Source organism: Barbatula barbatula, assembly GCF_947034865.1.
Source record: "Barbatula barbatula genome assembly, chromosome: 19".
In the NCBI taxonomy this organism is placed as follows: domain Eukaryota; kingdom Metazoa; phylum Chordata; class Actinopteri; order Cypriniformes; family Nemacheilidae; genus Barbatula; species Barbatula barbatula.
In genome coordinates, this window is record NC_136782.1 from 1,061,093 (window position 1) to 1,075,306 (window position 14,214).

The 14,214-nt window shown below is 41.2% G+C and overlaps 2 protein-coding genes across 3 annotated transcripts in view; both read right to left on the reverse strand.

The window, feature by feature from the left end:
• The window catches only part of rabgef1l (RAB guanine nucleotide exchange factor (GEF) 1, like), a 45,206-nt gene extending 33,454 nt beyond the window's left edge, over positions 1 to 11,752 (reverse strand). The window contains exon 1 of one of the 2 annotated variants that reach the window (XM_079481086.1): positions 11,593 to 11,752. The gene's annotated coding sequence lies outside the window, so the exon portion shown is untranslated. The remainder of the gene's footprint in view (positions 1 to 11,592) is intronic. The other variant, XM_079481085.1, reaches the window with a different exon arrangement.
• Positions 5,731 to 7,937, reverse strand: p2ry12 (purinergic receptor P2Y12). Its single transcript, XM_079481087.1, has 2 exons — positions 7,885 to 7,937; positions 5,731 to 7,200 (listed from the first exon to the last, which is right to left on the reverse strand). Exon 2 carries the CDS (start codon positions 7,185 to 7,187, stop codon positions 6,156 to 6,158), a length of 1,032 nt encoding a protein of 343 aa, XP_079337213.1. The 5' UTR covers positions 7,188 to 7,200; positions 7,885 to 7,937; the 3' UTR covers positions 5,731 to 6,155.
• Positions 11,753 to 14,214: the final 2,462 nt, after the last annotated feature.

A 14,214-nucleotide genomic window follows, 5' to 3' on the forward strand; every position in this document is an offset into this window, starting at 1 on the left:
GGCACTTGACGTATTGATAGTAATTGGGCAGTACGCTTGTGATTGAACATCCATTAAAATCTCCAATAACAAACTTCGGCGCATCAGGTGCCATGTTTTCTAATTTAGCCATTGTGTCGTATATCCTATTTGCCGCAGCCTTAATATTAAGTCAAGTCAAGTCAGCTTTATTTATATAGCGCTTTTTACAATTTTCATTGTTACAAAGCAGCTGTACAAGAAAACATTGACTATAAGTAAAACATAAAAGGTTATGGAAGTCAAAACACAGTTCAAATATCAGACACACAATAAATTACTATATGCAGAGTTAATTAAATAAGACTATCAAATTCTAGCAGCCCCCCCGGCCAGGCAAACAGTGCAAAACAGTATGCAAACGGTGGCGAGGAACCCAAAACCTCGGAGGGAAAAAAAAAACCTCAGAGGGAGACCAGGCCTAACCAGGGGATTCCAATTCCCCTCTGGCAAAAACTGCTGCCTCTGCACAAGCTCAACAGTGCTTGCACAACAAGGCAAAATAAAAAACAAAATTTAGATTTAAAATTATCATTAATAATCTAATAGCGACTGAAGTTTTGTAGAGTCGCCACGTCCTTCGTCCAGCATTTGTCAGGTCTGGGAATGGATTGCGCCCTGCCCGCTCCGGTAGCCTTGGACTGCGTCCTGCCCGCTCTGGTAACCTTGGAAAAATGAGACAAGACTGGCTGAGAGTAGAGTACTGTTCTGCACTCTTTGATGCAACAAATGCATCAGTTGTTATTGGAAGTGTCCCTGGTTCCGGTTGATCTAACTAGTGCAGCCAATATTAGCGCAGGGATGAACATATACCACAGTGATAAACACCTGACCAAATTCCTTCTGTAAATAATAAGGTCTTACCGACAGCGACAATAGCTCAATATCCTCCGAGCAATAAGAGTCTCTTACTATGTAATTTCCACACCAACCCTCATTTATATATACACATACTCCCCCACCCCTTCTCTTGCCAGTTACCTGTTCATCACGGTCCAGTCTAATCGGGTCGCTGAACCCTGTGATCCTGAGTGTTGAGTTATCAGTCGTGTCTTTAAGCCATGTTTCCGTGAAGCACAACAGACAACTTTCCAGATACTCTGCGAGGTACCTCACAGCGCTCCGTAGCTCCGTAAGTTGCTTCAACAAGGAACGGGTGTTAGCCAAGATGACAGTAGGTAGAGGTGGCTTGCTCCCCAGTGCGCGAACTCTACGCCGTATGCCCCCGCGCCGGCCTCTTTTCCTCGGGGATGTGGGTGTCCGTGTGCACTCCTCAGGTAGATCACCTGGAAAGTTTCCGCTGTGCAGATCCCTTAGCTGCCAGAGTTGATCCCGGGTATAACGTAAAACCCCATATGTTGTAGCAGCGGCCGATGCACAGCCTCCCCGACTCAATGAAGGGATTGTCGACAGCAACAGATGAATCGCCAGGACGATATACATAAACTGAACAGAACACATCTTGACCTTGTTTGTTCACTTCTGACTTAGCAGCCACACGTTCCCAACGTGTAGTTCAGGGCTTTCACACGTGCAGCAGGCCCTAGTCGCCAAGATGCAGTGCCGGTTTGTAACCATCCAATGGGGTTGGCAGGGCGTCCCAGAGCTTTGTCAAAGATGAGAGGCACCTGCCCTCGGCCACCACAGACGAAGGCCTTGTATCTCTAATGGCGAGAAGCCGTCCAGTACCGTAGGGCCACTGGGGAAGCGCTGTTCTTAGTGCTTAGTGATGGAGGGAATGCCTGTTCTTCACCCGTGGCGAATGAAGTGAGTCTGAATTAGCGCACTGACCTGCCCGGAAAGGGGGGGAAGGCGCTTTCGCAGGTGTACACCCTACCGGCCGCCGGTCTCACGTGCTGGTAGCATGCAAGACTCGGCTGCCGGTTCTACACGGAGGTTATAGAATCACGCGAAGGCGTAGCCCAACCCGCAGCTCTACAAATATCTGCCAGAGAGGCGACCTGAGCCAGTGCCCATGAGGAGGCCACATCCCTGCAAGTTCACCACCTGGTCCCGAAAGGGATTGTTGGGAACTTTGGGCACGTAGCCAGGCCGGGGTCTCAGGATCACGTGAGAGTTACCGGGCCCAAATTTAAGGCAATCCGGGGATACAGAAAATGCTTGTAGGTCCCCTACCATCTTGATGGAAGCGAGCGCCAGCAGGAGGACCGTCTTCATCGAGAGGTGAGGAAGAGCAGCCTCCTATGGGCTCGAAGGGGGGCCTCTGAAGGCCCACCAGGACAACATTGCGGTCCCAAGAGGGAACGGAGCGCGGACGGGCCGGATTCAGGCCGAAAATACACAGCCGTAACCAGGTGAATGGTGAATACATAACAAAAAGCTTGGCCCAGACAGAGAGGTCCTCTTCAGGCTAGATACTTTAGCAAAGGGCCCTTTTATTCACTCAGTTGTTCTCCCAGTCACTTTTTCAGTTTAATTTCTACGAGAATACTGGGCTTTTTTGTGTTCACTTTTTCAGGTGTTCATTCTTGAAAATATGCCCTTAGTGTTTTATTCGCAAAATTTTTGAATATATTCCCTCAAAAGCACTGGGATAGTGTACTTGCTCATGGGGAAGATCTTATAAAAAAGGAGGTAATAAACATATTTATTGAGTCTTCAGCCTTATGAATTAATGATTAGTCTGAGACAGTTGTTTTTGTAGTATGTGTTTGTATTTGTATGTACTACTAAGTATTGTACCACTAAGCATTACTTTATCAAAATTATTGGGAAATTTGAAAAAGTGCCAGCGCAATAGACTTGCTATTGCATTGTTTGAAGATGCCATAACAGGGAAACTGTATTAACCTAGGCATAGATAAATAATAAAAAGTCTGTTCATGGAAATTACATATAGTGAGCCTCAAACATAATTGTATCCTCCTTCTTTTGTAAACTGAAGGGATTGGCTGAAGTGCCTCAAGTTAGCGAACAATGGCAGAACAGTGCCAAAGTTACTATAACAAAGCCAATCTGTTTTTCAATTTGTTTTACCGTGGTTTAAATATTGTAACCGTTAATTCTCCTGTTCATAAATGAAAACTGCACATGAGGTGACTGGGTTATGAATGGCTAAATGTGGTTAGTTTTCATTTGTTTAAATGTTGAATCACAATTTAATAAAAGTAAAATACAAATATGAGAGAAAATGACAATAATCCATTGACAAAGTTATTTAAAATAAAAAAACGGATATTGTGTTTAAATTTTTCATTTGTATTGAATGGTCTGAAAATGTAATTGTAAAGGGTTAGGGTAAACATGATTTGTGAAATTGATTTCAATCGGCAGTGGAGGGAATATGATGATCTCCTCCACAGCATCATCGAGCTGCATCTATGTTAATACTTTGCAACCTCTAGTGGCGGAAATGACATATTGTGGTCTTCAACGCAGTGTTTGTTTTACACCACTGATATGTAAATGTATTGTTTTATGGCCTGTGCTATCAGTGATGATTTTAAAAGTTTGTGTCAAGGCTAGCTGTCGTAATATTCCAACCTCAGTTTTAGGTCCACTAAAATAAATCTTTTCATGAAGACCACATCTACACAACTAATAGGTCCTATTGTTCAGTCCTGCCATGTTGTTGGATGTTTTTTATAAATAGGTCTGTTTACCAAGCCATAAACTTACACAACCTGCACGTTTGCTTCAAGGAACGTAAGCTTTTCATTTGACTGGATAAAACAGCATGCAAGTAAGTCAAATGCTGTGATTAGTAATGTGTCTTGCAGATATGAATACTTTCATTACATTACTTTCAACACATTTGTAGCTTGTTACATGAATGTGGGAATTTTACAACATTGGGCTAGAACAGGTGTTTTCAATCTTTATATCTCCAAGGCCCCCATTGCACTCAACAATTTTCTCACCATTTCTACCCAATCAAATATTTTAGAGCTTGACATTGACTGGAAAAGTGTTTATTCAACAATGGTAAGTAATACGAAATATGGAGCACTTCCGGCGCTGCACCTTGGCGATGAGTGCCTGTAGCACGCGTGAAAGCCCTGAACTACACGTTGGGAACGTGTGGCTGCTAAGTCAGAAGTGAACAAACAAGGTCAAGATGCGTTCTGTTACGCAGTTTATGTATATCGTCCTGGCGATTCATCTGTTGCTGTCGACAATCCCTTCATTGAGTCGGGGAGGCTGTGCATCGGCCGCTGCTACAACATTTGGGGTTTTACGTTATACCCGGGATCAACTCTGGCAGCTAAGGGATCTGCACAGCGGAAACTTTCCAGGTGATCTGCCTGAGGAGTGCACACGGACACAGCAATAGTGGGGTTAATACATAATAGGGACGAGTCCAACTACAGGGGCTGGGTAGATCAATTTGTAGACTGGTGTAGGTCCAGCTGTCTTCATCTAAATATAAATAAAACAAAGGAAATTACAGAACTGAGAGCCAGCCCCATCAGTCTATGGCTATAAATGGAGAGGATGTTGAAATTGTGGCGAAGTACAAGTACTTAGACACAATAATAGATAATAAGTTGAAATGGAACAGCAATACTGACACCATCTATAAAAAGGAGCTGCAGAGGCTGCATTTTATGTGGAGACTAAGACAATTCAGAGTAGATAGAGATATGATGTTACTTTTTTATCACTCATTTGTGGAGAACATGCTACTGTTTTGTTGTGTTGCCTGGTATTTCTCTTTATCAGTGACCAACAAAAACAGACTGAGCAAGATAGTGAACTTGGCCAGCAAGGTCGCGGGGCAAAAACTAGACAGTATGGCTATTACCTGTGAAAGAAGGGTGTTGAAGAAAGGTCAAGCAATAAATAATGATATGTTACATCCCCTACATCAGGCATATGAGGTGTTGCCATCAGGGAGGAGGTTTAGGTTACATTCTTTTAAAACAAATCGGGCCAGTAAGTCATTTATTCCAACGAGCATCAAATTGATGAACAAAAAGTTACCTGCAGGACAGCACTTTAAATAGCACCATGCACTTTCTTTCCAGCTGAACTGTCACAGTACTTACAGCTACGCTTTGTTATCCCAGCCATGTGTAGTGGGATTTGTGTTTTTCTTTCTGTTTTGTCTGAACGTTGTGAATGTGTGGGGGGTGGTTGAGGAAATTGATTCCGTTTTTGTATAAGTGTATCAGTATGGTGCAGAACAATTTTCCAAAAGGATAAATAAAATTTATATCATATCACATATCTTGGTTTTTAGTTTTTTAATGAATTTCCATGGTATTTTACTCTCATTTTAAATTATAAGTCATCTTGAGGCCCCCTTGGAAGTCAGTTGGGGTCCCCTTGTGGACCACTGGGATAGGGTGGTGGCAGAATTTGCATTACATGAATGAACTGTACTCCTCAAGTGTAACAAAATACTTTTTTTATCATTTTTGTCAGTGAGAAAATAGAGTTTTCAAGATACACTTGACTGGTCCTGGTCTTTTTCCTGGGCTGAACTTGCTTAAATGTATGTTTGATGCATGAAGGTCAGGTGATAATGATATTGTGGAAATGGGGGGGGTGATGGTGTACTTGCTATTACAGTTACATTTACTGTATGCATTTTGCAGATGCATTTATCCAAAGCGACTTACATTGCATTATACCCACAGCAACATTGACATTCTGCTTTAGATCATGTCATTGCATTTACTAGTTCTTGAATGCCTAAAAGTCAAGCTTCAGTCAGTTTGATTTGAGTTCGTGATTTCCAATGAAATTCATTGATGGCATCATTCATATTTTTATTGGTAAAATGTAATTTTAGTGTTACATAAGAAAATGACAGAGGCTGCATTCATTTGAATGATGCTGTTAAACCTTGTGAAATCTAGCATTAAATGCACTTGATTTGAACTAATTTCAAATAGAACGGAAGTACACTGAACAGAGAAAGAAACAGTACATGCAGTATACATGCATATGGATGAACCCCATGAAAACATGTATTCACCCTTTCTTTACAAAAAAAGAAAAGGATTGTCTTTTTTTTTCAGGGTGGAATACCTCATGTGGCTGTAACAGAAAGCTAGTCAGTTTCAGCACAGATGATAATGTAATTCATTCTAGGTGTAGGACAGCGATGTATCGTGACCTCACGTTATAAGAGACTGTTCATAAAAGCACAGGAACAGAAGGTTCCTGCATCACGTCTGCGTACTGACCGTGTCTGTGCTGAGATCTCTGCACCAGCCGCGCGACAGACAGACTATGTTTAACAGAGAGCTCCTGAAGGACTTGCAGAGGAAGAAGTAGATGAGTGGATCCAGCACAGAATTGAGGGAAGAAAGCCACAGCGTGCTCTCCTTCAACTGAAAGAAAAACAACTTCTGCTCGCAGTTAAAGAATCGTCCTCGTGTCTGGCTGATGGTGTACGGCACTCGGGCAAAATGAAAGGGCACAAAGCAAACAAAGAACACTGCCAACACAAGGAAGACATTTGCCTGAATGCTGGCTTTCTTCTGCGTCGGGTTTCGAGCTTGTGTTCGGGCATAAGACTTGTAGAGCTCTTTGGAGATGAGCGCGTAACATATTATCACGGTCACAAGGTTTCCCCAGAAGATCACCTGGCAAATATGGTTGACCACCTCGTGCCATCGCAGTCCCATCTGTGTCTTCAGATCACTGCACTTGAAGCGAGCCGACGTGTTCGGAAGACTAGTCAGAATGACGTTTGGCAGGCAAATAGTCACGAGGGTCATCCATATGAAGCCTGCGAGGAGCTTTCTGTTCAGCAGGCGTCTAGCATTGGTGCCAACAAAAGGCCACATGGTCTTTCTGCAGCGATCCACACTGATCAGGCCAAAGAACAGAATGCTGATGTACATGGTGAGGTAGAAGAGGACGGACGACACGCGACAGACAAAGACACGCGTTCCGACCGATGCGATGTTTGAGTCGGCGAAGATCTTAAAGGGGAAGGTAAGCGTCATGATGATATCGGCCACAACGATGTTCTTCAAGTAAATGATAAAGTGAGATTTGCTGGGGATTCTGAGGAAAACCCATGCTGCCAGACCGTTCAGCGACAGGCCCAGGGTGAAGAGAATGGAGTAGAGAATGGGGAACACTATCGTCTTTAGAGTACTTTCACGGGAACAGGGACTCGATGTGTGATTTCCACCGCTCTGGTTGGAGTAAGTGTCCGAGAACTCTGCAAGTGCTGTTGTAAACTCCATGGATAACGCCGTTCTGTTAACAACATAAATATCAGAGACATGAAACACACAGGCTGCCATCCCATTCTTCTCCTCGTGCTGTTTCTTCAGCGTACAGTCTACAATGTATTGTACAGTAACATACGGTATGATGCGCAGTATACAATAGAGTTCACAATGCAATATGCTCAAGCCTCATTAAGCTCCTCCTTTATTAAGTCGTGATTTTCCACAAAATTTAGAATTTAAATGCAAAGTAACAAGATTATGGATAACTAGACTGCACTCCTTTAATTTAGTGACGTTCCCAAAGCCCCAAACGTTGAGTGCAAAATCTCATTAGTAAACATTTGTGATAATCAGTAGAAATAATGACGCTATTTCATTTCACATTACAATCATTTTGCATTTTCTAACATGAACTTACAATGAGCGATATCGTTTTCAGCATGTATTAATCCTTGTTAACGTTAATACAGTTACTTGTGTTGGTCATGTTGCGTGAACTAATGTTTACACTGACAATGTTTAACTGTAATGTATCAGTAATAGCTCAAATATACATGGGAGTAAGAATAAATAAATGCATTGACAAACTGTTAAAAAATTCAAACTGTGTGAAACCTGACAGCAATGGCTATTTATGTTGCAGCGTGTGTTTGGTTCCCATGAGAGATGTGTGGTGGATATATAATACAGAACATAGCACTGAACTTACCATACAACACGACTCCGGGATAGAATGTGTTTTGTTTTAGTCAGTACTTCTGATGGGCTAAATCACTCTTGGGACGTTACTAAAAGGAAACGTCCCTTCTGCTTTTTGCTTCCGGCCATGCATACTCATGGAGTCAACACTATGTAACCTTACATTCTGTCAACAGTCTTTATGCTAAACAAAGTTAAAACAGTGTACATTTTGTGGCATAATATCTGCACGTTAATAGTTTTTTGACATTCTTAAGAATTGTGGATTTTAAGTGTTGAGGTTGTAAAGTGTTTCACCTGCATTTATAGTTTACAATAACATGGCCAGTGTCATATCATTATGAGTCATACGAGGATTTACGATGTCCCATGGTGGATGATCTTTAAACTGTATCTGGACAATCGCACTGATAAAATTTGACCTTTGTACAACCCTACATAAGCAGCGGGGATAATACATATCAGGTAACTATATGATATTTAAATGTGGATGTATCATGTACACTGTATAAATAATGTGTTTACTTTGTATGTGATGAAATGTCTCATTGTCTAAATGAATGAACAAGTGCGCAAGATTCAAGTGACCTGAACAGTATTAAAAGAAAGTATTTCATTTTCATTACCTCGCAACTAAATGCAAGTACAATCACAAACTGAAGGATGATCGTAGCTCTGAGATGTCTGGATCACTTCTCTATTTCTCTTTAATCTTGCTGTTGTTTGTATGGCACCCAAAGCAGTAAACTGTTGACAAAGCACTGGCTGATCTTGTGTTGTTGGGCAACATCTTTCCTCATTTCTGCCACACTTCCTAAAAGCATTGTAGAGATTTATTTGTGACTGTCACAATGCTAACATAATGGGGGATTGGAGCCCCTCTTCGCTTGTTGCTAGGCTGTTGCTATGTGGCAGTGTGTACTAGAGGATACTTGCAAGGTTAGATTGTTGAAAGAAAAGGTTTCCAGTTTATTCCCACTGTCTGTCATCCATTCATGGCTTTACATACCTCTCCTGATGTACTGTGTATCTCATCAGAAACATCTAAACCGCCTCGCTACCATAATTCTCACGCTGCCAGTATAAACACATGAAAATACTGCAGGCCCATGACATGGCTTGAAAACTGCACAGACAGGAATGGAAAGACTTCTCTTTGTGTTCTTCCACAGCTCTCGAGTCGAGGCACTGAAAGACGGCAATTATTGAATTACACTTTCATTTCGAGGTCAAAACAACAGACAACAAAGAAGAATCACGAGCTCTCGTCTTCTCACAGCAGGGTAGATTCTGCTAAGACGATGGAAAGATGCAGTGTTTGATTGGGGTTTAAACGGTTAAGATTTCTCCAGAGTCGGTTCACTGGCACACAGATAGCTCTATGTTTGTTCAGTCTGAAGTTTCTCCGGCTTCAGAGATGTTGGCAGCTCGCTTTATAAACAGATTTATTTTTCCATCAGTGGTTTTCTTTGTTGAAAACTTATATGATTATGGTTCGACTAGGTTTTCCAGATCATACATTAAGGTATGGAGCATGTTCATGTGTTCCTGTTGCAGTCTAGGCTAAATGTATCTCACTTTTGTGGCAATTCTACATGTGTTCATGAGGGGAGCTGGGTGTCCTGGACCTCATATAAGGCCTGAAAAATCTGGGTCTACTTCTGGGTCTTCTTGTTTTTCATTTAAATCGAAATGCTAGAAAAATAGTTTGTAAAAATAGACTAATGACAGAAAGTCACATTGTCCTTTATCTGTGCCGTTAAAATGCTGATAAACAGTCCAATGTGCCCCATGCTTTTTTTTAACAAATTTACAGACTGAGTTAAAAGTCAATTAGATAAAAGCGTCTGTAATCTGAAAATAACAATATTCGGTTTTCACCTTGGCACTGTCAGGATTGAACCCAAACGCAGACAGTAGGTGCGGGAGAAACAATGATTTATTAAACAAAGCAAAGACCCACAAGGGGGTAAAACAGGAAGGACAGAAATAATAATTACAGGCAAAACAGGAACATGGATGGAATAAACTGACACTTGACATATACTAACACTGACTAGACTAGACTTGCTTTGACACGACTCGAGGAACAAGATACAATGGCTTGGCAAGGCATAAAGCACACAGGTGAGCAATACAAAACCAATGAGCAAAGGACAGAGAACACAAAAGGGCAAATCCAGCAGGGAACAGGTGAGGGGCATGAAACAATAATAATTTAATTAAGAAGGTAACGAGAGGGCGGGGACGTAGACGAGACCAGGGAGAACGCACATTATGTTGTAACCGACAATAATGTATTTCTATCCACACAAAACACGTGGTACTGTCATGATCCTGACCCAAGACTAGAAACCTGACAAGACGAGGCAGAACCATGATTCTCATTGAATTTACCCAACATTTTAGACATCCCTATTCTACATGTTGTCGAACAATTGCTCCGAAGCAGTTTCAGGAGAAAGATCTGCGAGACTAAGTTGAAACTCCATCAAATCTCATGAGCTTTAAAAGAGTAACCTCCGAGCAATGACATTCCAGGGTCTGTTATTCTCAGAAGACCAGCAAAATGCAAAATTACGAATAAATTCAATATACAGTACATATGCCTGATTAATGCTGCCTTCATGTGCTCTCAAAGTCTTCAGAAATATGGGTTTCCTAGGCAAACATCACACATGAATGCCCTCTGATGTCATGTTTACCACTGTGTGCAGTTCATGTGCAGTTTTACCCCCCCCCAAAAAAAACACACGACGGCAGCATACATTGATCAAGAAATCTTTTAGACATTTGGTTCTTTATATGGAAGTGTTTGAAATAGTCAGATACGTGACTGTGTGGATGATGTTGAGGTTTGGCTGGTGGGATAACTCATGTTTCACTCAGAGAAAACCCAATTGCAGACAGCTCTTGCAACGAAACTCTTTCTTAAAACAGAATGAAAACATAACAACTCAAAATCCCTCGAAGGGGAAACGGAACCAAAACATAACTATACCAAAATGGGCGCTTTCAAAACAGGCTTCATAAAGCTTCGAAACCCGTGTAAAAAAAGACCACCCACTGCCACAACGAAGGAATCCAATGGAGTGGGTGAAGGGATCTCGTAGTCTGCTTCTCCCCAGTGTTTCTACATGAAGTTATTTAAAAACTAGTTGTTACAATTTGGTTCGGTTTACATGACTATGTGGTTAAGACCGATCTTACTCCAATTTTGATTTATAAAATAAGTTATATGACCTTTCCAATTTATCTGTTGATCATAGTTTTATGAGTAAATCCTCGTACTCAGTTATCCTTTCGTTTGGGACCTGGTGTCGCACAGAGTCTCACGCTCACAAAACAGTCTGTTTTTAGTCAGAGGTTGCCGGGTATACCAATATCATTAAGTCTGGCCACCCCATGCTTGCTCAGAAACATAACAATAGTTATTTTAGGTGGAAATCTGGTAAATGTGAGCTTTAATAAATGTGCCCATTTGTAGAATGAAATCAAAACTACCGTCCATCCTATCCTGACATATTATTTTGCGGTAACAAACAGGCTCCTTTCAATCAACCGGTAATAACAGTCTCTGAAGGATTTAGTAAATCAAAAATAACAATTTAGTATGCCGGGCATTAAAATCATAGACTGCACATATAAAGAAATTTCTTAATAGACATGATAATCAACATTATATAAGAATAAAATAAAAACACAAAGTTTATCATACCTGGCACAATCGAGACACACAGTTGTTATGACGGAAGTGTTGGATACAGATGCTTCCCTGAGTATTTAGCCAATGCACCCTATATACCCAGATGTAACAAAGACTCATGAATTCAATGGTCATTGTGAAATTTAGTTTGACTGACGAGATCATCAAATGTGATCTCATTCTATCTGTAAACAAGATTTCCCTGAGAAAGCCACACCTCTTAGATGAGTGCAGGTTATCTTCTAAAGTCATAAAGCTCCGATACACTCTTTGTTAGGTTTAAAGGAAATCGACCCTTTTACCCATCGCACCATGACCTTTATAACAATACCAAACATGATCAAATCTTCATAAAATGACAATAAATGAGATACATGGTATGAAATGTGTAAGCACGTTTCCAGTGGTCAGGACCTGAAGAGGTAAAGGGGAGGTGAGAGGTGTGATAAGAAGAGGGGGTTCAGTTCCTGGGCGCCAACAGCCCCTGAGGGGAGGGCAGGATAGCATTCCTCCGGATCTAGCAAAGAATTGGGTTTTATTGTTTTTGTGTCCCCGCGCCACAAACAAACTCTTAGCACTTTTCCAGCGGCCATACACTAACAATTACAAATCAAGAAATAAATTGTAGTGATCCATCATGGACAGTGATCATCACGGGATAAGTATCACTTAATGTGAAATCTAGCCAAATTTGACAGAATAAACAGAGACATATGTTGTGCAATTGATATATATTGGATAATTTGGTATTTGACATACATTACATATAAGATAAGTGCAGTAAAAAGTCAAAGGTCAATTGTAGCCTATGGAACAGCTTTGTGAGGTGTGTGATGGCAAATTATAATACGTTATTAATGTTGAAGCACACACACTACTGTCATGATTCTCGGGTGGTGAGACACGGATAGAGGACCCAGGTGCAGACAGCGAGTAAGGGGCTAACAGATATTTAATAAATAATTAAACAAACACCCACGAGGGGGTAACATAACAAAACATGGATACAATATAATAAGACAGGACTAGGACTAACTACACTGAAACAAAACTTAAATTAACTCTTTGATATAAACTACACATGACTAAACTAACACAACACAGGAACTCACCACACAAACCACACTGAACCAGCACAAGACAGAAGACACAGGGGCATTAAATAAGGGACCAAATCAAGAGGGGAACAGGTGTAGGGCATGAATCAATAACGAGAAAACGAGAGGATGGGAACAGACACGAGACCAGAGAGAGTGTACGGAGGCCAAAAATACCTCTCTCCACACAAAACATGAGATTCTGTCATGATCCTGCCACTAAACCAAGAGAGACATGACATGATGTGGCAGAATCATGACACCTACCACCTTCATTTATTGGATGAGCATAGGTGTAGCCAAAACATCTGCAGTTTCCAAGGTATGAACAGTATGTGTTTCAAAGTGAATAATTCCTCAAATATCTGGGCATCTCATGCCATGCTATTAAGTAACAACCTTTTGAAGCCCTCAAATCCTACAAAAATCTATACCACGTAAAAAACAATGAATACAGAATTTATCCATTTGAATAGGCTTGAGTGGACATGATCAAACATTCACAGCCGTTTTCAGTGTTGGAGAATGAGGGCTTCAGGGCATTTGTAAAGACCCAGCACAATGCATGACTGAAGTACACGGTTAGGGAATATGTAAATTGATGTGAAGAAAAACACGTAGGCCAAGTTCTTCAACAGCAGAGCAAAATAAAAAATTTGAATAAAAATGATTTATGTAAAAACGTGAGACATTGTGGTTTAACTTCTTTTATTAGGCCTATCTTAATTTTCACTGCCAAAATAGCCTATTAGACATATGAATGACAAAAGACATGACGGTGTAGGTTACAAGACGTCCAGCAAAAGACAGCAAACACAAAGGCATTAAATAAGAGACAGGGAACTGATAACAGGATTTTGGCTGCGTCCAAAAAACCCCACTTGCGGTCTTGGCCACTTCAGTGGGTGTGCACGCGACAGGAAGTAAGAGTGCAAGTCTGTCCAATGTCTTAAAAAATGCCAAAGTGCAGCCTTAACACACACTAAACCCACTATCTTGAATACCACAAAGACACCAATCGCGTGAGCAGTGCGTTCACATAAAAAATCACCAAAAAAGAAGTGTATTTTAAGTACCCGGATGATGCACTTTTTCAACCAAAAATATGAAGTGTGGAACTGTGGAGACTTCATGCACTCAACGGTTGCAGTTTCGCTTACATAAAGCGGTACAAAGGCAGGGCTATCAGACCCTGCTCAAGCAAAACTCTCCTACAGAGTGATAACGCTTCAATCTGATGATGACTAAAGTAACGCTGGGCAAAACACATGAAAACTACATTAAATGTACAAGTTGATTTTTATTCACACGATGTGCCGTGCGATCAATGTCATAGGCGCTCATCTTGTAAACAGTATTCCATTTGGGACGATATTGCCCTTCAAAAATACTACATGGTTGAGTGTATAGTGCATAGTTTAAGTGCATAGTATGTCATTTGGGACAAACAAAATTTTGTCTGACTTGACGAACGAGTCGTGTCAATGGCATGTGACTTTCACGTGTGGCATCAAAGTACCGTTTCAAGAACAGCCGG